Source organism: Melanerpes formicivorus, unplaced genomic scaffold, assembly GCF_026170545.1.
Source record: "Melanerpes formicivorus ecotype bairdi unplaced genomic scaffold, bMelFor1.0.p_v2 SCAF_2, whole genome shotgun sequence".
Taxonomy (NCBI): Eukaryota; Metazoa; Chordata; class Aves; order Piciformes; family Picidae; genus Melanerpes; species Melanerpes formicivorus.
The window spans coordinates 2342120-2364201 of NW_027142354.1; the positions used below are offsets into that span (position 1 = coordinate 2342120).

Sequence of the window (22082 nt, forward strand, 5' to 3'; positions counted from 1 at the left end):
CTTGTGACTCTGTCCTCTCATGCTGTTACTAGTTGCCTGGGAGAAGAGAGTGACCCCCACCTGGCTGCAACTACCTGAGAGCAATAAGTTCTCCCCTGAGCCTCCTCCAGGCTAAGCAGCCCCAACTCCCTCAGCCTCTCCTCACAGGGCTGTGCTCCAGACCTCTCACCAACTTTGTTGCCCTTCTCTGGACACGCTCCAGCAAGTCAACATCTTTCTCAAATTGAGGGGCCCAGAACTGGACACAGGACTCGAGGTGTGGCCTAACCAGTGCAGTGTACAGGGGCAGAATGACCTCCCTGCTCCTGCTGGCCACACTATTCCTGATACAGGCCAGGATGCCATTGGCCTTCTTGGACACCTGGGCACACTGCTGGCTCATGTTCAGCCTACTAGCAACCAGTAACCCCAGGTCCCTCTCTGCCTGGCTGCTCTCCAGCCACTCTGTCCCCAGCCTGTAGCACTGCATGGGGTTGTTGTGGCCGATGTGCAGAACCCAGCACTTGGATGTGTTAAATCTCATGCCCTTGGACTTTGTCCATCTGTCCAGCCTGTCAAGGTCCCTCTGCACATACATGAATGTTTCCTAGTTCAGTGGCCTGAAGTGAAAGTTAATTAGTATCAGCAAAGCTTTTGGTACTAAGGGTAGTGCAAGCACGTACTCCAGTTAAGCCAGTCAAAACTGGGGTTTCCATATTGCAGAGTACAAGACCTATACTCCAAACATTCAAGTAATATTCTTCTGGCTTAGTACTAATCTGGCTTTGTTTGCCTCTTTTATTTAAGTTTCAATACAAAATGGGTAGCCTCTCACACAGCTTTTAATGAAAACAGGTACATCCCTTGTATTTCAGCTCAGCTACTTTCAAGAGGAAACATTCACTGGTATTTTTTCAACAAGTTCTAATACTTACATGCCATTAAAAACAATAATATTCTCTTTTAAATATAGTATTTGGCCTAGAAGTGAAAAGAAAGCATAGCACAGGAAAAAGACAAAAGACAGAACTTCTTTTATGCAAGTTTATGTACTGCTGATGTAGCATGAAACGTGAAACCACCAGTTCCAAAGACAGCAAAACAAGAAGCTCAACCTATAGCTACTTGGAACAGAACTGAAGTTGTTTAACATGGGAAACAAAGACATAAGAATTCAGAGAGATTGCCAAATCACTATGTCAAGATTATCATCTAAGCTTCCTATATGGCTCGTTGGTTTCCATCTGCTGCACGTTCAGAGAAAAATCATGGCAAAAATAAACTTGAATCAGGAATAAAAACATTAAATCACAGAATGTTAAGGGCTGGAAGCGTCCTAGAAAGATCATCCAGTCCAACCCCCCTGCCAGAGCAGGATCACCTAGACCAGATCACACAGGAATGCATCCAGGCAGGCCTTGAATAACTCCACAATCCCCCTGGGCAGCCTGTTCCAGTGTTCTGTCACCCTCACAGTGGAAAAGTTTTTCCTCGTTTCCATGGAACTTCCTATGCCTCAACTTCCACCCATTGCCCCTTGTCCTGTCATTGGGCATCACCCAGCAGAGCCTGGCTCCATCCTCTTGGCACTGACCCTGCACATCTTTATAAACATGAATGAGGTCACCTCTCAGTCTCCTCCTCTCCAAGCTGAAGAGCCCCAGCTCCCTCAGTCTCTCCTCATATGGAAGATGTTCCACTCCTTTAATCATTTTTGTGGCTCTGCGCTGGACTCTTTCATGCAGTTCCCTGAGGTCCTTCTTGAACTGAGGTTCCCAGGAATGGACAACAATATTCCAGATGCAGCCTCACCAGTGCAGAGGAGAGGAGGAGGAGAACCCCTCTTGACCTTCCAACCACACCCCTTCTAACTTGCCCCAGAAAGAACTCTGTAACTTTCTTAGGAAATGGAATGAAAATAACAAACATGCAAAGTCTTAGACACACAAACTGCAACTAAACTCTATGAGAAAAGAGATCATAACAGCATCCCACAAAATGCAACAGAAAGAGCAAAAATACAACAGCATTCTGGTATATATCACAGTATCACCAAGGTTGGAAGAGACCTCAAAGATCATCGAGTCCAACCTGTCACCACAGACCTCATGACTAGACCATGGCACCAAGTGCCACGTTCAATCCCAGAGTGAACACACCCAGAGATGCTGACTCCACCACCTCCCTGGGTGCACATTAGAGTATGACTAAAGATATTGGTACAATCACATTGCAACAGCTGAGTAACGACACCACAAAGAAAGCTGCATCCTGCATTAGCTAATGACCACACAGAAAAGCCATCACAGCATTTGGTGGTAAGAGGGTCTGCCTGTAGAGTAAGTGTAAATATTCCTTGCATTTAGAATAAAATACAATCAGTATATGAAACAACAGTTGAAAAATCAGGATGTTAGGGGTTGGAAGGCAGCTCCAGAGCTCATTGAGACCAACCCCCCCTGCCAGAGCACGACCACAGAATCTAGCACAGGTTGCACAGGAATGCATCCAGATGGGTCTTGAAAGTCTCCAGAGAAGGAGACTCCACAATGTCACTAAGCAGCCTTTACAAGTCTTCTGAGACCCTCACAGTGACAAGTTCCTCCTCATGTTGAGGTGGAACCTATAGAATAGAATAGAATAGAATAGAATAGAATAGAATAGAATAGAATAGAATAGAATAGAATAGAATAGAATAGAATAGACCAGACCAGAAGAGATCTTCAAGATCATGAAGTCCAACCTATCATCCAACAACACCTAATCAACTAAACCATGGCACCAAGCACCCCATCAAGTCTCCTCCTGAACACCTCCAGTGATGGTGACTGCACCACCCCCTCAGGCAGCCCATTCCAGTGGGCAATCACTCTCTCTGTGTAAAACTTCCTCCTGACCTCCAACCTAAACCTCCCTTGGCGCAGCCTGAGACTGTGTCCTCTTGTTCTGGTACTGGCTGCCTGGGAGAAGAGACCAACCTCTGCCTGTCTACAACCTCCCTTCAGGTAGTTATAGAGAGCAATAAGGTCACCCCTGAGTCTCCTCCTCTCCAGGCTAAGCAACCCCAGCTCCCTCAGTCTCTTCTCACAGGGCTGTGTTCCAAACCCCTCACCAACTTTGTTGCCATTCTCTAGACACGCTCCAGCAAGTCAACCTCCTTCCTAAACTGAGAGGCCCAGAACTGGACACAGTACTCGAGGTGCAGCCTAACCAGTGTCCCTTCTCCTATCACTGGCTGCAAATGAGCAGAGCCTGTCCCCTCCCTCTTGACACCCAGCCCTCAGATATGTTATTAAATCCTCTCTCAGTCTTCCCTTCTCCAGACTAAAAAAAGACTAAATGTTATGCCTCTAACACTGTTTTACTCTACTCAGCATCTGATGTTTTAAAGCAGTGTTAGCCTGGGTTATAAAACACTCAAGCACGCGCTGAAGACAAATTGCGAGGTACAGATACTGGTGACCTGACGGTCGAAATATGCAACTAATTGCTGGCATAAGGAATACAACCAGCCTCCAACAGTTAATCATATGCAGATAGGAGTACTGTAGGGGAAGGTCTGTTGTAAGATCAGCAGCTGACATTCTGGAAACAGCGCAGTGAGCAAATACCCACGCCGTTAACGACAGCCAAGAGATTAGGAAACAAATGGTACAACTGTCTTCCTGGTATTTGACAGGCATCAAGATACATGAAGTAATTTGGACCAAGAGGCTGTTATTTTATGGCACTTGGATAACCATTATCTTGGCTAATTCCACTTGGACGTGACTCTGTGTCACGCACTTTCACAACGGGCCACAGGTTTGCAGAGACATTGGCCAAGCTGTCAGCCCATGGCTTGGACAGCAGCACTCTGAGCTGGGTTAGGAACTGGCTGGATGGTCGAACCCAGAGAGTGGTGGTGAATGGTGCCACATCCAGCTGGCAGCCAGTCACTAGTGGGGTTCCCCAGGGATCAGTGCTGGGCCCCATCCTCTTTAACATCTTTATTGATGATCTGGATGAGGGCATTGAGTCTATCATCAGTAAATTTGCTGATGACACCAAGCTGGGGGCAGGAGTTGATCTGCTGGAGGGTAGAGAGGCTTTGCAGAGAGACCTCGACAGGCTGGACAGATGGGCAGAGTCCAAGGGCAGGAGATTTAACGCATCCAAGTGCCAGGTTCTGCACATTGGCCACAACAACCCCATGCAGAGCTACAGGCTGGGGTCAGAGTGGCTGGAGAGCAGCCAGGCAGAGAGGGACCTGGGGGTGCTGGTTGATGGTAGGATGAACATGAGCCTGCAGTGTGCCCAGGCAGCCAAGAGGGCCAATGGCATCCTGGCCTGCATTAAGAACAGTGTGGCCAGCAGGAGCAGGGAGGTCATTCTGCCCCTGTACACTGCACTGGTTAGGCCACACCTCGAGTCCTGTGTCCAGTTCTGGGCCCCTCAGTTTAGGAAGGAGGTTGACTTGCTGGAACGAGTCCAGAGAAGGGCAACGAAGTTGGTGAGGGGCTTGGAACACAGCCCTGTGAGGAGAGACTGAGGGAGCTGGGGCTGCTTAGCCTGGAGAGGAGGAGACTCAGGGACTCAGGGGTGACCTTATTGCTGTCTACAACTACCTGAAGGGGGGTTGTAAACAGGCAGAGGTTGGTCTCTTCTCCCACGCAGCCAGCACCAGAACAAGAGGACACAGTCTCAGGCTGCGCCAGGGGAGGTTCAGGCTGGAGGTCAGGAGGAAGTTTTACACAGAGAGAGTGATTGCCCATTGGAATGGGCTGCCTGGGGAGGTGGTGGAGTCGCCGTCACTGGAGGTGTTCAGGAGGAGACTTGACAGGGTGCTTGGTTACATGGGTTAGTTGATTAGGTGGTGTTGGGTGATAGGTTGGACGCGATGATCTTGAAGGTCTCTTCCAACCTGGTCTATTCTATTCTATTCTATTCTATTCTATTCTATTCTATTCTATTCTATTCTATTCTATTCTATTCTATTCTAATCTTTTAATCACCAACAGACTGGTGACTGGTGAAAAATAACAACCAACCCCCAAAACCACCAAAACCCATCAAGAACCTGTAAAATCCCAAATCTCTAGTGACACAGTGGAAGGTCCAATTGCTTTTTGTTTTTAACTTGCCTGCATGTTCCCAGAATTTCAGGAGAAACTTGAAAACACAACTGCTGCAGGGGCAACATCCTCAACTAGACCAGAGAGATACACATAAATAAATCCTCAACTAAACATGATCACTATAAATACTTTGAAAAACACCAAATAACAAATGCACAGAGGTACAACTGAAAGAGTTGGGGCTGTCCAGTCTGGAGAAGAGAAGGCTCCCAGGTGACCTAATTGTGGCCTTCCAGTATCTGAAGGGGGCCTACAGGAAGGCTGGGGAGGGACTTCTCAGGATCTTAGGTAGTGATAGGACTAGGGGGTATGGAATGAAGCTGGAGGTGGGGAGATTCAGGCTGGATGTGAGGAGGAAGTTCATCACCATGAGAGTGGTGAAGCCCTGGAATGGGTTGTCCAGGGAGGTGGTCGAGGCCCCATCCCTGGAGGTGTTTAAGCCCAGGCTGGATGAGGCTCTGGCCAGCCTGATGTAGTGTGGGGTGTCCCTGCCCATGGCAGGGGGGTTGGAACTAGGTGATCCTTGTGGTCCCTTCCAACCCTGACTGATACTCTGTTAACTACCTGTTTCACTAGAGTTCCCTGGATTTTATGTACTCATCTTCATTCCTCTAAACTGATCCAAGTGTAAGGATGTTTGCCTCTAAATTTTAACTTGCTAACGAAGTATTGCAAATTCCTACACAGTTTTTTGATGGAACAACCATACAGCACAGCTTTGCCCTGCTGACAGCACAGCTTTGCCCTGCATACAGCACAGCTTTGCCCTGCTTACAGCACAGCTTTGCCCTGCTTACAGCACTTCATTTCCTTGAGCAATAAACCTGTGAATTTGAGCTTTCAGCATGCACTTCTGGTAACTGCCACACTTTCCAGGCTTCTGAGTGAGACATGTCCAGAGTGTGAAAGGTGCTATAAGACAGCATCAGATGGCAGGGCACATGAAAAAGAAATGAGTTAAAAATAGGCAGCTTCTGCAGAATTGCACTCACTGGAAAGGGAGAAGTTAGCACCAGGAGTTATGCCCAGACTTTTCTCCAAGGAAAAGCAGCAAACTGTTTTGCCAACCCAGTCTGGCAAGTATGAATTGCCTACTGGTGGTTATCCATGCTGCTAAATAAGGATACTCTGAATGCAAAGGCTTTTGACTTGGCTCTATGAAGAATTATCCAGAGTCAGTGAGGTTTGGTTAGCTCAGAACAAGCATTTCATGAATTCAAGTGTTCCTTCTTCAGGGTGAGCTGAACTGTACAAACAGCAGAGGTACACCCAAGTAAGAAAGGCCAGAGCTAAGATGCTCTACAAGACCAACCTCAAATGGCTGCACACAGACACACAGTTCACACCTCCACCTCCCTGGAAGTGGAAATACAGAAAAGCTCAGGAACACCTGAATGTCAGGATGGAATAGGACCAGATCTGACATCACTGCTGCTAAGCTGAAACCAGTAAGCCCTTCAGAACCAAGCTGTTTCCCTGAAGAATTCCTCAGATACCCCAGAACTCCCAGGAAGTACTTCAGGTTCATGGAAAGCTTTTAAGGTCTGAAATTGTGGAGGTAATTCAAAACCCAGAGGTGCAGCCATGCAAAACTGAACAGACTGCAGGGACGAACAGACTCAACCGACTGGACAGATGGCCGGAGTCCAACAGGATGGCATTCAACAAGTCCAAGTGCCAGGTGCTGCACTTTGGACACAGCAACCCCATGCAGAGCTACAGGCTGGGGTCAGAGTGGCTGGAGAGCTCCCAAACAGAGAGGGACCTGGGGTTGCTGATTGACAGCCAGCTGAACATGAGCCAGCAGTGTGCCCAGGTGGCCAAGAGGGCCAATGGCATCCTGGCCTGCATTAGGAATAGTGTGGCCAGCAGGAGCAGGGAGGTCATTGTGCCCCTGTACTCTGCTTTGGTTAGGCCACACCTTGAGTCCTGTGTCCAGTTCTGGGCCCCTCAATTTAAGAAGGACATCGAAACAATTGAACGTGTCCAGAGAAGGGCAACAAGGTTGGGGAGAGGCCTTGAGCACAGCCCTATGAGGAGAGGCTGAGGGAGCTGGGATTGTTTAGCCTGGAGAAGAGGAGGCTCAGGGGTGACCTCATTGCCCTCTACAACTACCTGAAGGGTGGTTGTAGCCAGGTGGGGGTTGGTCTCTTCTCCCAGGCAACCAGCACCAGAACAAGAGGACACAGTCTCAAGCTGCACCAGGGGAAGTTTAGGCTCAAGGTGAGGAGAAAGTTCTTCACTGAGAGAGTCATTAGTCGTTGGAATGGGCTGCCCAGGGAGGTGGTGGAGTCACCATCCCTGGAGGTGCTCAAGAGGAGACTGGACGTGGCACTTGGTGCCATGGTATAGTCATGAGGTCTTTGGTGACAGGTTGGACTCAAAGATCCTCGAGGTCTCTTTCAACCTTAGTGATACTGTGACATCTATACAGCTCAGCAGAGGGCAAGACTCTAGGCTGGCTGGCTCCATACCAAGTGTAGTCTGCACTGCACTTCTAACTATACATGCATACTACTAACCCTACTATATGATGTACTCCCAGTTTCCACTGTCTTGGGTTTCATGAGACATAAGAAGTATGTGGAGTCCAAGTTTGTTTGTTAATCAAAAAAGATGAAGACAGGGAAGAAATCTTCCACCAGTTTCCAGTTGTGAAATACAAAAGATGGTTCCCTTACATTTGTTACAGAAAACTCTAGCTTCCTGTCTGTGAAAAGTCAAAAACCTTTTGAGTTTTCCTATTTGTTCCTTCACAATAGATGGTACTAAAGCTCCCTCTGCTGTCTGCAGAAGCAGTTAAGTTTGGAGCTCCTGCATCACACAGATGGAGACATGCAGCCACACAATTGAAACTGAATCAGGCACAAGAAGTCTGCCCTGAAAACTTTGGATTCCAGAGAGTCACAAACAAGAAAAAAAGATAAAAGCAAGAAAACTATACATATATATATATATATATACACACACAGATATAGATATAGAAATATAGATAGATAGATAGATAGATAGATAGATAGATAGATAGATAGATAGATAAAGCCAATCAGATCCTGGGCTGCATCAGGAGAAGTGTGGCCAGCAGGTCGAGGGAGGTGATCCTCCCCCTCTACTCAGCCCTGGTGAGACCCCACCTGGAGTACTGTGTCCAGTTCTGGAGCCCCTATTACAAGAGGGATCTGGAGGTGCTGGAAGGTGTCCAGAGAAGGGCCACGAGGATGATCAGAGGGCTGGAGCACCTCTCCTATGAGGACAGACTGAAGGAGTTGGGGCTGTTCAGTCTGGAGAAGAGAAGGCTCCCAGGTGACCTAATTGTGGCCTTCCGGTATCTGAAGGGGGCCTACAGGAAGGCTGGGGAAGGACTTCTCAGGATCTCAGGTAAGTGATAGGACTAGGGGGAATGGAATGAAGCTGGAGGTGGGGAGATTCAGGCTGGATGTGAGGAGGAGGTTCTTCACCATGAGAGTGGCGAGACCCTGGAATGGGTTGTCCAGGGAGGTGGTCGAGGCCCCATCCCTGGAGGTGTTTAAGCCCAGGCTGGATGAGGCTCTGGCCAGGCTGATGTAGTGTGGGGTGTCCCTGCCCATGGCAGGGGGGTTGGAACTAGATGATCCTTGTGGTCCCTTCCAACCCTGACTGATACTATGATACTATTGATACCACATTGCTCTATTCAGCTCAGCATAACCACTCACAGCCTTAAGACTCAGCAAATCACCAGATGCTTTGCAAGAAGGTGGCCACAGCATGTATTCTAAATACCCTTTCTACATTAATTAAAAGTAGAATTGAGTTTTGAAAACCTGAGTTTTCTGTTGTTTTTTTTAAGCAGTATAAAGATCAGCACGTTTCTAATCCAGAAATAAAAGTCCTCAGGGCTCCTGAGTGTTTGCACAGATTTTAGTCACACCATATGTACATCCATCTAAGAGTTATTAGAAAATCAACATATAAAATTAACCTCTGAAAGGGTTTAGAGGAGGAAATACACATTTCAGAATCAAGCCTGTCATGCCTGAATTATTTAAAGAGAGTAAGACAATGAAACAGTAGCACTCAAAAGCATTTTTTATATTTTACTAAACCAACAGAAACTTTTATCTTCAGGTGTCTATTTCTAAACCAGTTTGACAAATACTTATGATATTCAAACCCAGTAGTTTTCAGGTAAAGCTCATACCTGTACCATGGATAAATAAAGTTCTCCAGCACCAGCTCGAGCACCTGTGCAGAACAAAGACAACCACGTTACCAAATTGACAGTTCACCACAAGCCCTTGTTGGAATGGTTAGAAATACACCTTCCAAAGAGAATCATAGAATCACAGAATCAATAAGGCTGGAAAACACCTCAAAGATCATGAAGTCCAACATGTCACCCAACACCTCTTGACTACTAAACCATGGCTTCAAGTGCCATGTCCAATCCCTATTAGAACACATCCAGGGATGGTGACTCCACCACCTCCCTGGGCAGCACATCCCAATGGCTAACAACTCTCTCTGTGAAGAACTTTCTCCTCACCTCAAGCCTAAACCTCCCCTGGTACAGTTTGAGACTGTGTCCTCTTGTTCTGGTGCTGGTTGCCTGGGAGAAGAGACCAACCCCCACCTGGCTACAAGCTCCCTTCAGGTAGACAGCAATGAGGTCTCCCCTGAGCCTCCTCTTCTCCAGGCTAAACAATCCCAGCTCTCTCAGCCTCTCCTCATAGGGCTTCTTCACACACCATGGATCTTTAACACAGAAATGTGTAGACTGTGATCCTACTGTGAGATGTATCATTTTGCACAATAGTCAGTGCTTTGTGCAAAAAGCAAAAAGAAGTGATGGCTCCATCAGGTATCAGCTTGAAGCAGCTGCCACTAGCACCACGGACAACACGAAGGGCAGGGCTGCGGCTACTGTCTGGTGAACGCTACAGCAAATGTAACTGTACCTCAGACAGTCCTTACCTCATTTTTCACATCAGCCCACATTCTTTCCACCACTGCCCTGGGCAGACCATTCCAACATTTGAGAAGCCTTTCAGTGAAGAAATATATCCTAATATCCAGCCGAAACCTCCCCTGGTGCAGCTTGAAACCATTTCCTCTAGTCCTGTTGCTTGACACCAAGGAGAACAAGCTGCCCCCTCTTTGCTCCAACCTCCCTTCAGGTAATTGTGGAGAGCATTAAGGCCTCTCCTCAGCCTCCTCTTCTCCAGACTGAACAACCCCAGCTCCCTCTGATGTTCCTCATAGGACATGTGCTCCAGGCCCTTCATGAACCTCGTTGCCCTTCTCTGGATATTCTCCAGCATTTCAATATTCTTCCTGTACTGAGGGGCTCAGAACTGAACACAGTACTCAAGGTGTGACCTCAGCAATGCAGAGTACAGGGGGATGATTACCTCCCTGCTCCTGCTGGCCACACTGTTTTCTAATACACTCTTAGCCACCTAGGCACGTTGCTGACATATTCAGTCAACTATCAACCAATACCCCCAGGTCCCTCTCCAGTTTGTACCACTCACAAAGAAAGCAAAAGGAGAATCCTAAAAAGTAATTCCTAGGAAAGCTGCTCCCTTTCTCCACATCCTGCACCACAATTTCAACAATACATGCCTTAGGGTCCAGTCATCTCCTAAAGTCTCAAACATAGCAGCTCCCAAAGTTCTTGTCCTGCATATATCCTCATGGCCTTCTGCCTCCTGTTCCTAGCCCCTGTGTATCCTGACTACATGGAACTCTGTTGGAGAATCTTTTCCATCCTCTTCCATCAAACTTATTCCTCACAGGTCAAGCCTGTGGTTGCCTTTTCCACATTGCAGAATCTCATTAATCAGGCAGAACCAGTGCTAAGCCTCAGGGGAGGTTTAGGCTGGATGTTAGGAAGAAGTTCTTCACAGAAAGAGAGATTGCCCATTGGAATGGGCTGCCAGGGAGGTGGTGGAATCACCATCATTGGAGGTGTTTAGGAAGAGACTGGATGGGGTGCTTGGTGCCATGGTTTAGTTGATTAGATGGTGTTGGGTGATAGGTTGGACTTGATGATTAAAAGGGTCTTTTCCAAGCTGGTTTATTCTATTCTGTTCTATTCTATTCTATTCTATTCTATTCTATTCTATTCTATTCTATTCTATTCTATTCTATCCTATCCTATCCTATCCTATCCTATCCTATCCTATTGCAGTCATGTCAAAGGCATGTCCAGGTTCATCTTTGCTTTGTCCCTGAAGGAAGGGAAGAAAAGGAGGTGACAATCAGTGTGCAGTCCAGGGGCTGCCACCACCATACATGCTAGGACTGCTGCTTTGGCACCTCTCCTTATACCTACATGAAAGCTATTGTCACAGTCCTTGTAAAACAAAGCAAAAAGAAAACTTCTGAAGGGAAGGGGAAATAGCAGAGAGTGCCAAGAAAAAAAAGAACATGATGAAGGTGAAGGAAGGATGACATTTTCATGGTATCTCTCCTCCTTCGTTTTAATCCCAAGACACTCTCTGTACTACCTCCCCCTGTTGCAACCTACCCCTTAATCTGAATCATTGCTCTAAAGATCAGTTTGTTCCCAGCAGCAGCAGTGCTGAGGAGGGCAGTGTGTGCTTCTATGGGAGGCTGCTGTGCCACATACTCTTGGAGGAAAGGTTTTGCAAAGAAAGCCATTGTGTTCAAAGACAAGTGCAGAATCTGCTTGAAAGGAAAGCTGAATGAGGCAGCTGACACACAAGTGTCACTTCTAGAACAAGCACTACTGTTCTTACAAGCCCTGCTGCTCCACTCCTTCACACTGTGTGCACTGCAAAGAACTGAAGGCTTACTAAATTTAAACTGGGTTTAGGGCACTACATGACTCTGCTCTACTCATGATTATAAAAGCACACTCAGTAAATTGCACACCACAGCCTCTTCAGTTCCTCTCAATTCTTTAGACTGGAGCAGCTGACAAATACTCTTCTGCTGTCTTCACTACTAAGAATATCACCTACTCAAATGTATCAGGATTTTCTCTTGCAGTTGTTCCACTTCGGTGATTTTCCTCCCTTTGCTTGTAAGGGTGAAGGAAGAATTTTGCTCCTGTTCCTCTGAAGGGCTGTTTTCCATCTGAGGTAACTTTAGATGCCTGTGCCATAGACCATGCAATGTCATCAATGTCTTTCCTCCTACCCCTATAGTAATAGATCTTGAAGTTGTAAGATGATCAGGTGCTGATGATGGGTAAGCTAGATTTTGTTCATCCTGCCCCCTTCAGACCCATAGTTTTCAAAAGCAGGGTGGGAAGAGATGGCTACAGAGGCTTTGCTTCCCAGTCTGGAATAGATCAGGAAATCCCAGAGAGGCTTCTTGGGAAGTTAATCTTCAGACAACAGGAGTGAGAGCACATCCAGTACCAGTCAGCAAGGCAGACCACTAGCCTTAAGAGCAATAGGCCAGACTACTCAAAGCCAATTTCCATGATGCCTTCCATAGCACTGCCAGTATATAAACCACCAGTTTGCCTCACAGACACTTCAGTTTCCCAAGTAATGCAACATTGGTTTTGTTCATACTGAGTTTCTAACAAAATAAACCTCTTCAGTGCTCCAGGTTCCTTCGAAGATGTGTCTTTCAAAAGCAAAGGCCTGCAGAACAACCCAGACAAGGCACCTATCTGTCAAAGGATCCCTTTGTCTTCCTCCTCCACTTTTGCTATGTGTTTCCCCAACTGGAGCAACCACAGCAGACCACCTTCTGCTTGGAGTGGAAAGTTCACTTGGAAAGCCTTCAAGCAGAAGGCAGCGTAGTCAAAGGGAGCACAAAGCACTCCTCTCAAAAGAGCTCTCTTTATGCATGACTGCTACTTTGGAACTGAAAGTCTGTCCATCAGGCTTCAACCACCTGTGTCACTGCAAATTCAGTTCATCAGATGCTAACATAACTTGTTGGCACTCTCTTTGCCTTCAGTCCACAGGCTTCTATAGGCCACCAGAAGAATCACTTCCAACAGCAAGAGATCTCATTCTTACTGCCAGCAAAGCCAAACACACATCATTCTGAGAACCACTTTTCTCTGGTTATTAAATCAGCAAGAAAAGCAGAAAAGATGCAAGATCCAAGATGCAAGAACCCCTGTACTCAGCACTGGTTAGGCCACACCTTGAGTACTGTGTCCAGTTCTGGGGCCCTCAGTTTAGGAAAGATGTTGAGTTGCTGAAGTGTGTCCAGAGAAGGGCAACAAAGCTGGGGAGGGGTTTGGAACACAAGCCCTATGAGGAGAGGCTGAGGGAGCTGGGGTTGCTTAGCCTGGAGAAGAGGAGGCTCAGGGGTGACCTTATTGCTCTCTACTACTACCTTAAGGGAGGTTGTAGACAGACAGAGGTTGGTCTCTTCTCCCAGGCAACCAGTACCAGAACAAGAGGACACAGTCTCAAGCTGCAACAGGGGAGGTTTAGGCAGGATGTCAGGAAGAAGTTCTTTCCAGAAAGAGTGATTTGCCATTGGAGTGGGCTGCCCAGGGAGGTGGTAGAGTCACCATCACTGGAGGTGTTGAGGAAGAGACTGGATGGGGTGCTTGGTGCCATGATTTAGTTGATTAGATAGTGTTGGATGATAGGGTGGACTTGATGATCTCAAAGGTCTCTTCCAACCTGGTTTATTCTATTCTATTCTATTCTATTCTATTCTATTCTATTCTATTCTATTCTATTCTATCCACTTCCCTTCTAGCAGTACCAACACTATTCACTAAGCTCAACTGCTCATGCTACACACACAACAGAGCAGACAGGACACCTCAAAGAATGCCAGCTAGTGATAGGCAATTTCCTTGTCTCTGAAGTATTCTTTGTCAGTTTCAAATGCAAACGATGAGTCATTTTGTCTAAACCTTAGCTACGTTTCATGCAACCTGCCTATGCGTGAGCAGCTTGGAAACGAAAGGGATTGCAGATATAAAACCAAGTCCAGCAGGCAGCAATATAAGCAACAGCTTGAATTAAAAACAAAGAGAAAATATTTTCTAGTGTGCACTGCCTCAGACAGCAAGGCAGTCAGTCTTTGCTGTTGAGAAACACTTTCTGGGACTGCCATAGATTAGACATCAGGTGTCAGGAGGAGGAAGTGTCAAGGCAAGTGATCAATCAGCAGCATGGGAGAATAGAATAGAATAGAATAGAATAGAATAGAATAGAATAGAATAGAATAGAATAGAATAGAATAGAATAGAATAGAATAGAATAGAATAGAATAGAATAGAATAGAATAGAATAGAATAGAATAGAATAGAATAGAATAGGACTAGACCAGACCAGGTTGGAAGAGACCTTCGAGATCGTGTCCAACCCATCAACCAATCCAACACCACCTAATCAACTTAACCATGGCACCAAGCACCTCATCAAGTCTCCTCCTGAACACGTCCAGGGATGGTGACTCCACCACCTCCCTGGGCAGCCCATTCCAATGGGCAATCACTCTCTCTGTATAGAACTTCTTCCTAACCTACAGCATAAACCTCCCCTGGTGCAGCCTGAGACTGTGTCCTCTTGTTCTGGTGCTGGCTGCCTGGGAGAAGAGACCAACCTCTGCCTGTCTACAACCTCCCTTAAGGCAGTAGTAGAGAGCAATAAGGTCACCCCTGAGCCTCCTTTTCTCCAGGCTAAGCAACCCCAGCTCCCTCAGCCTCTCCTCATAGGGCTTGTGTTCCAAACCCCTCCCCAACTTTGTTGCCCTTCTCTGGACATGCTCCAGCAAGTCAACCTCCTTCCTAAACTGAGGGGCCCAGAACTGGACACAGGACTCGAGGTGTGGCCTAACCAGTGCAGTGTACAGGGGCAGAATGACCTCCCTGCTCCTGCTGGCCACACTGTTCTTGATGCAGGCCAGGATGCCATTGGCCCTCTTGGCTGCCTGGGCACACTGCAGGCTCATGTTCAGCCTACCATCAACCAGCACCCCCAGGTCCCTCTCCACCTGGCTGCTCTCCAGCCACTCTGACCCCAGCCTGTAGCACTGCATGGGGTTGTTGTGGCCAATGTGCAGCACCCGGCACTTGGATGTGTTCAATCTCCTGCCCTTGGACTCTGCCCATCTGTCCAGCCTGTCGAGGTCCCTCTGCAGAACCTCTCTACCCTCCAGCAGATCAACTCCTGCCCCCAGCTTGGTGTCATCAGCAAATTTACTGATGATGGACTCAAAGCCCTCATCCAGAACATCAATGAAGATGTTAAAGAGCACAGGGCCCAGCACTGATCCCTGGGGCACACCAAAGCACCAGGAAGTACCAAATTAGACTGGGAAGAAGTAAGGACTTGATAAATAAAGCACAAGAACAATCTTAAGAGCCTTATAAGATGCTATAACTGGAGAGCTGAGACTAATTCCTGAGGGTAGAACAAGAAACTCCCAAGAAGAAAGCATGCAGGCCACTGTGCTGTAAACAAGGGTTCAGGACTGGCAAAGAGCACACTTAAGACAGTGATTTCTTATCATGTGTTTGTCCACCTCTTACATTCAGAAGAGAAATAAAAAGAGATAAAATTCTGGTCCCACAATCCAATCAAGAACTTGACAACTTCAGAATGAAAGGAAAAACCAGTGAGGTTAACAGACAGCACCTTGATCCTACAAGGCATTTCTTTCATGAGTAGCTGAGAAGATTTCCACAGGTTTGACTTGCAACCACCCCTCACACAACAAAAATGAGAGCGTAGGGGAAAAGCTGAGTTCATTAACTGAGTAACAGAATGAAATGCTCCTTTATAGAAGGACCTGAAATTACAAACAACATTAAGAACTGACCAACAGGTGTCACATCCAAATTCAAAAAGACTTCTGGTCACTTTGGTCAGGTTCTGCTGCCATCCAACAAGATCTGGACAGGCTGGAGAGCTGGGTAAAAGCAAACCTCATGAAGTTCACTAAGAACAAGTGCAGGGTCCTGCATCTGGGGAGGAATAACAGCAGGCACCAGTACAGGTTAGGGGCTGCCCTGCTGGAAAGCAACTCCATGGAGAAAGACCTTGGAGTGCTGGTGGGCAGCAAGTTCTGCATGGGACAGCAGTGTGCCCTGGTGGCCAAGAGAGCCAAAGGGATCCTGGGGTGCATCAAGAAAAGTGTGTTCAACAGGTCTAGGGAGGTTCTTCTTCCCCTCTGCTCTGCCCTGGTGAGACCACAGTATTCCAGGCATGGTCTCCCCAGTTTTGGGCTCCCCAATTCAAGAGAGACAGAGACCTGCTGGAAAGAATCCAATGGAGAGCCACAAGGATGATTAGGGGACTTGAGCATCTCCCCTGTGAAGAGAGACTGAGAGCCCTGGGGCTGTTTAGTCTTTAGAAGAGAAGACTGAGAGTGGATCTGATCAATGTCTATAACTATATGAGAGGTGTGTGTCAAGTGAAGGGGGTGCACAGTAATAAGACAAGGAACAATGGATACAAACTTGAACATCAGAGATTTCACCTCAACATGAGGAGAAACTTCTTTACAGTGAGGGTAATGAAGCACTGGAACAGGCTGCCCAGAGAGGTTGTGGAGTCTCCTTCTCTGGAGACTTTCCAAACCCATCTGGATGCATTCCTGTGAGGGCTACCCTAGGTGATCCTGCACTGGCAGTGGGAGGTGGACTTGATGATCTCTGGAGGTCCCTTCCAACCTCTAATGTTCTATGATTCTATTACTTATGTGCAGGACCCAGGTCAAACTATGAAATACTGATAGTTGAGGCAGTTAAAGAGTTCAACTGCAATAACATACATAAATGAGGAGGGGAAGAGAGTCCAAGCTTGGGTGTTTCTGTCTGTTCTAACCATGTACAGCAGCTAGATAACCAAAACATGGCTGCAAAAGATGAGGAATTTGCAAACCAAGACAAACTGCCATCACAACCCAGGAGAAAAATCCACACTTCTGAGGAAAACCTTGCACTTGCATGTGTCTTCAATTACTCTGTAAGCACTTCAAAACACAAGCTGAAAGACTACACAACTGATTCAAAATCAGAAACCCTGGAAGTGACAATGCTGCCAACATTCTACAACCTGCAAGGGAAGAACTAGAAAGCAAACAATCCAGAATAAATCCAGAATTACTGCAAATACTTTCCCTCTCAGAAGCAGGCAGCACTCTGCACACCTTTAGAATCTCATTAATCTTAATGCATCTCTCCCTGTATCAGCTTCCCTCTAATGTATGACTAACCCACAACAGCCAGTAAGAGCGGTGTCTCCTTCCCAACTGAAGCAGACTATCTAATTCCAGGCATTCCCTGAGGAAAATAGTGAAGAAGAATATGGTGTGGGCAAAACACCTGATACACTTTTAGAATAGAATAGAACAGAACAGAATTGACTAGACTAGACTAGAATAGACCAGACCAGGTTGGAAAAGACCTTTGAGATCATCGAGTCCAACTATTCATCCAACACCATCTAATCAACTAAACCATGGCACCAAGCACCCCATCCAGTCTCCTCCTAAACACCTCCAGTGATGGTGACTCCACCACCTCCTCAGGCAGCCCATTCCAATGGGCAATCACTCTCTCTGTACAGAACTTCTTCCTAACATCCAACCTAAACCTCCCCTGGTGCAGCCTGAGACTGTGTCCTCTTGTTCTGGTGCTGGTTGCCTGGGAGAAGAGATCAGCCCTTGCCTGTCTACAACCTCCCTTCAGGTAGTTGTAGAGAGTGATAAGGTCACCCCTGAGTCTCCTCCTCTCCAGGCTAAGCAACCCCAGCTCCCTCAGTCTCTCCTCATATGGCTTGTGCTCCAAACCCCTCACCAGCTTTGTTGCCCTTCTCTGGACATGCTCCAGCAAGTCAACCTCCTTCCTAATCTGAGGGGCCCAGAACTGGACACAGGACTCGAAGTGTGGCCTAACCAGTGCAGTGTACAGGGGCAGAATGACCTCCCTGCTCCTACTGCCCACACTGTTCCTGATGCAGGCCAGGATGCCATTGGACCTCTTGGCTGCCTGGGCACACTGCAGGCTCATGTTCAGTACCCCCAGGTCCCTCTCTGCCTGGCTGCTCTCCAGCCACTCTGACCCCAGCCTGTAGCACTGCATGGGGTTGTTGTGGCCAATGTGCAGAACCCGGCACTTGGATGTGTTCAATCTCATGCCCTTGGACTCTGCCCATCTGTCCAGCCTGTCGAGGTCCCTCTGCAGAGCCTCTCTACCCTCCAGCAGATCAACTCCTGCCCCCAGCTTGGTGTTGTCAGCAAATTTACTGATGATGGACTCAATGCCCTCATCCAGATCATCAATAAAGATGTTAAAGAGCACAGGGTCCAGCACTGATCCTTGGGGCACACCACTAGTGACTGGCTGCCAGCTGGATGTGGCACCATTCACCACCACTCTCTGGGCTCAGCCCTCCAGCCAGTTCCCAATGCAGAGTGCTCCCGTCCAAGTCATGGGCTGACAGCTTGGCCAGGAGTTTGCTGTGGGGGACAGTGTCACCTCACACTAGATCAGGTTGCCCAGAGCCACATCCAGCCTGGCCTTAAAAACCTCTGAGGGATGAGGCTTCCACCACCTCCCTGGGCAACCTGTTCCAGGGTCTCACCCCCCTCATGGGGAAGAACTTCTTCCTAACATCCAATCTGCATCTACCCATTTCTATTTTTTTGCTATTTTTCTTTGAGTAAGTCTACCAATTCTTTTTGTCTGTTTTCAGACAGACTTTGTTGCAGCTTTAGTTGATGGCTTCAGCTATCTTTACATTATCATCTTCACTACAACCTTTTTGCAGCTGGAGCAAATAATCTCCTCAGCTTCAAATCCCCACTTCAGCCTCCCAAGCAGGCTGAAACCTTTAACTTTTTGAGACCTGAACATGTTCACTTACAGTTGTTCTTCCCTTTAAACTTTATAGTTTACATAGATGTTTCTTAGTATCATAGTATCAGTCAGGGTTGGAAGGGACCACAAGGATCATCTAGTTGCAATCCCCCTGCCATGCCTGTCTTTTAAGCAGGCCACTACAGGAACAAGTCACTTCTGTGTTAATAAGAAGGCCATCTCACTTCTCTGCTCCCAGCATATATTCTTTTGATTTGACTCCCACAGGAACAAGCTAATATGCATGGGAAGTACATCTGCACAACCTACTGAAGCAGAAGTCTTAGGTTTAAGAGATCTGTAATGAAAACTCACTGAATTTAAGGGTATCAAAGAAATGAAGCAGCAATTACCTCTGAAAGTGATGCATCAACCTTGGAAGGCACTTTTAGATCCAGCCATGGCTGATAGTTTTCCAGAAGCAAAGTAGGTCTGCAGGAGGAACATGGAAAAGTTGATGTCACTTTTGAACTGAAAGTTTCCTACTGCTATGTGCAAAATACAAGAATTAATAACCTCACCAGTGACACATAAGCTCACCTGTGCCTCTTGCATTTGACCTTGCCACACACAGCACAACTGTGACCATGGGGAAACAGCTCCGGCAATTCTAATTGCTAAGAGAAGATATTTAGAGGAGTTTATGCTCTTGAGAATGACTCTCAATTTCCTTTTAAGAGTACACAACTACAGAAAAGTGAACAGCAGAAAGACAAAAGTTGTTCTCCCAACAGGAAAACAAGATCATAGTATCATACAACGGTCCGGGCTGGAAGGGACCTCCAAAGGTCATCCAGCCTGACCCCCCCGCCATCAGCAGGGACATCCCCAACTAGATCAGGCTGCCCAGGGCCTCGTGGAGCCCCACCTTGAATATCTACAGGCAAGGGGCCTCAACCACCTCCCTGGGCAACCTGTTCCAGTGTTCCACTGCCTTCACAGTAAAGAATTTGTTCCTAACGTCCAAATCTCCTCTTCTCCAGCCTAAGGCCATTGCCCCTCATCCTGTCACTGCCGATAATAAGGCATGGTATGAATAGAATAGAATAGAATAGAATAGAATAGAATAGAATAGAATAGAATAGAATAGAATAGAATAGAATAGAATAGACTAAGACCAGACCAGACCAGGTTAGAAGAGACCTTCAAGATCATCATGTCCAACCTATCATCCAACACCACCTAATCAACTAAACTATGGCACCAAGCACCCCATCAAGTCTCCTCCTGAACACCTCCAATGATGGTGACTCCACCACCTCCCAGGCAGCCCATTCCAATGGGCAATCTCTCTTTCTGTGAAGAATTTCTTCCTAACATCCATCCTAAACCTCCCGTGGTGCAGCTTGAGACTGTCAAATGCTATACATAGAATACATAGAATAAACCAGGTTGGAAGAGGCCTTCAAGATCATCGTGTCCAACCCACCAACCAATCCAACCCACCTAAACAACTAACCCATGGCACCAAGCACCCCATCCAAAATCAGCAAAGAAAGCTCAATGCTAGCTTACCAAAGGAAGAGCATCTTCAATAAAAGACAACAAAACTACACAATTTCTCATACCTTCTACTCAAAAAACAACAGTGAAAAATGAGTGCAGTAAACTACATCTACGAGCAGTCTCAAACCCCAGCTTTACAGCCAGAGAGGTCTGATGGGACTGTGCAGAAATGTAGACAGAGAATAGAGAATACAATTAACCAGGTTGGAAAAGATCTTTGAGAATAGGATAGGATAGGATAGGATAGGATAGGATAGGATAGGATAGGATAGGATAGGATAGGATAGGATAGGATAGGATAGGATAGGATAGGATAGGACAGGATAGGATAGGATAGGATAGGATAGAATAGAATTAGAATAGAATTAGAATAGACCAGGATAGGAGAGACCTTCAAGATCATTGAGTCCAACCTATCACCCAACACCATCTAATCAACTAAACCATGGCACTAAGTGCCCCATCCAGTCTCTAAACACCTCCAGTGATGCAGACTCCCCCACCTTTACAGCCACAGAGGTCTGATGGGACTATGCAGAAATGTAGACAGAGAATAGAGAATAGAATTAACCAGGTTGGAAAAGACCTTTGAGATGAATAGAATAGAATAGAATAGAATAGAATAGAATAGAATAGAATAGAATAGAATAGAATAGAATAAGAATAGACCAGGATAGAAGAGACCTTCAAGATCATCGAGTCCAACCTATCACCCAACACCATCTAATCAACTAAACCATGGCACTAAGTGCCCCATCCAGTCTCTAAACACCTCCAGTGATGGTGACTCCACCACCTCCCTGGGCAGCCCATTCCAATGGCCAATCTCTCTTTCTGTGAAGAACTTCTCCCTTACATCCAGCCTAAACCTCTCCTGCTGCAACAATCCAAAGTCTCAATCATTCTGTATCTGCTACAAAGCTTCCCTCGGTTGGCAGATGAGCTGTACTGAAGTGCAGCGTGTCAGAAAGCAGCTGGAATCGTACAAGGGTCACCACCCGATGTAAATTCAACCCAGACCTAAAGAAAGCCATCTCAGGCACGGTAACAGACGTTATTTACCTTGGGTTTATATTTTATAGTATACAGAAAGTTGGGCAAAAGGGAATCCGGTCCAAATGAACAGTAGAAGGTGACGATGCCAGCCACGAATGACCACACGATCATCATAACGTGAAGATGCCTTATAAATAAACGGGAAGGAAATATTACTGCACAAGGTACGAGCGCTGCACCGAGCCCGCCCCGCCCCAGCCCTCCCGGCCGGGCGGGCCGGGCCCAGTTACCGGTTGAGAAGGAGGGTGGCGGCGCCCAGCCCCAGGAGAATGCAGCAGATGAGCGGGTACTGCCGGCAGGTCTCCCGCAGCGCCTCGGCGCCCCGCGCCCGCTGCCGCAGCCGCTGCCCGGCGGCCCGCACCCAGCCCATGGCCGGCCCGGCAGCCGCGGCAGGGGGAGGCCGCGCCGCTTCCGCTCCGGCCGCCACGTGACGCCGATCACGTGACAACGCGCGCGGTGTCACGCGTCCGCCATCTTGCTGGCGGGGGCGGGGGCGACCCGACGTGGCGGCGGCTGGGGCGTTCCCCACCGCGGATCGTACAGCTGCCGCGCCGGCCGCTCCTGCCCCGCTGCTCCCTCCCTCCCCTCACCGCCGCCGCAGCCTGGGGGAAGGGCTGAGGCGG

At 47.5% G+C, this 22082-nt stretch overlaps 1 protein-coding gene across 5 annotated transcripts in view; it reads right to left on the reverse strand.

The window, feature by feature from the left end:
• The window catches only part of SNX14 (sorting nexin 14), an 89351-nt gene extending 67495 nt beyond the window's left edge, over positions 1 to 21856 (reverse strand). For all 5 annotated transcript variants that reach the window (XM_068149057.1, XM_068149041.1, XM_068149050.1 and 2 more), the window contains exons 1-5: positions 21690 to 21856; positions 21466 to 21586; positions 19438 to 19514; positions 19251 to 19329; positions 9277 to 9320 (exon numbers count right to left, since the gene is read on the reverse strand). In XM_068149057.1, the coding sequence (XP_068005158.1) occupies positions 9277 to 9320; positions 19251 to 19329; positions 19438 to 19514; positions 21466 to 21586; positions 21690 to 21829 (461 nt within the window). In that variant the 5' untranslated portion in view covers positions 21830 to 21856. The remainder of the gene's footprint in view (positions 1 to 9276; positions 9321 to 19250; positions 19330 to 19437; positions 19515 to 21465; positions 21587 to 21689) is intronic.
• Between the last annotated feature and the right edge of the window lie 226 nt (positions 21857 to 22082).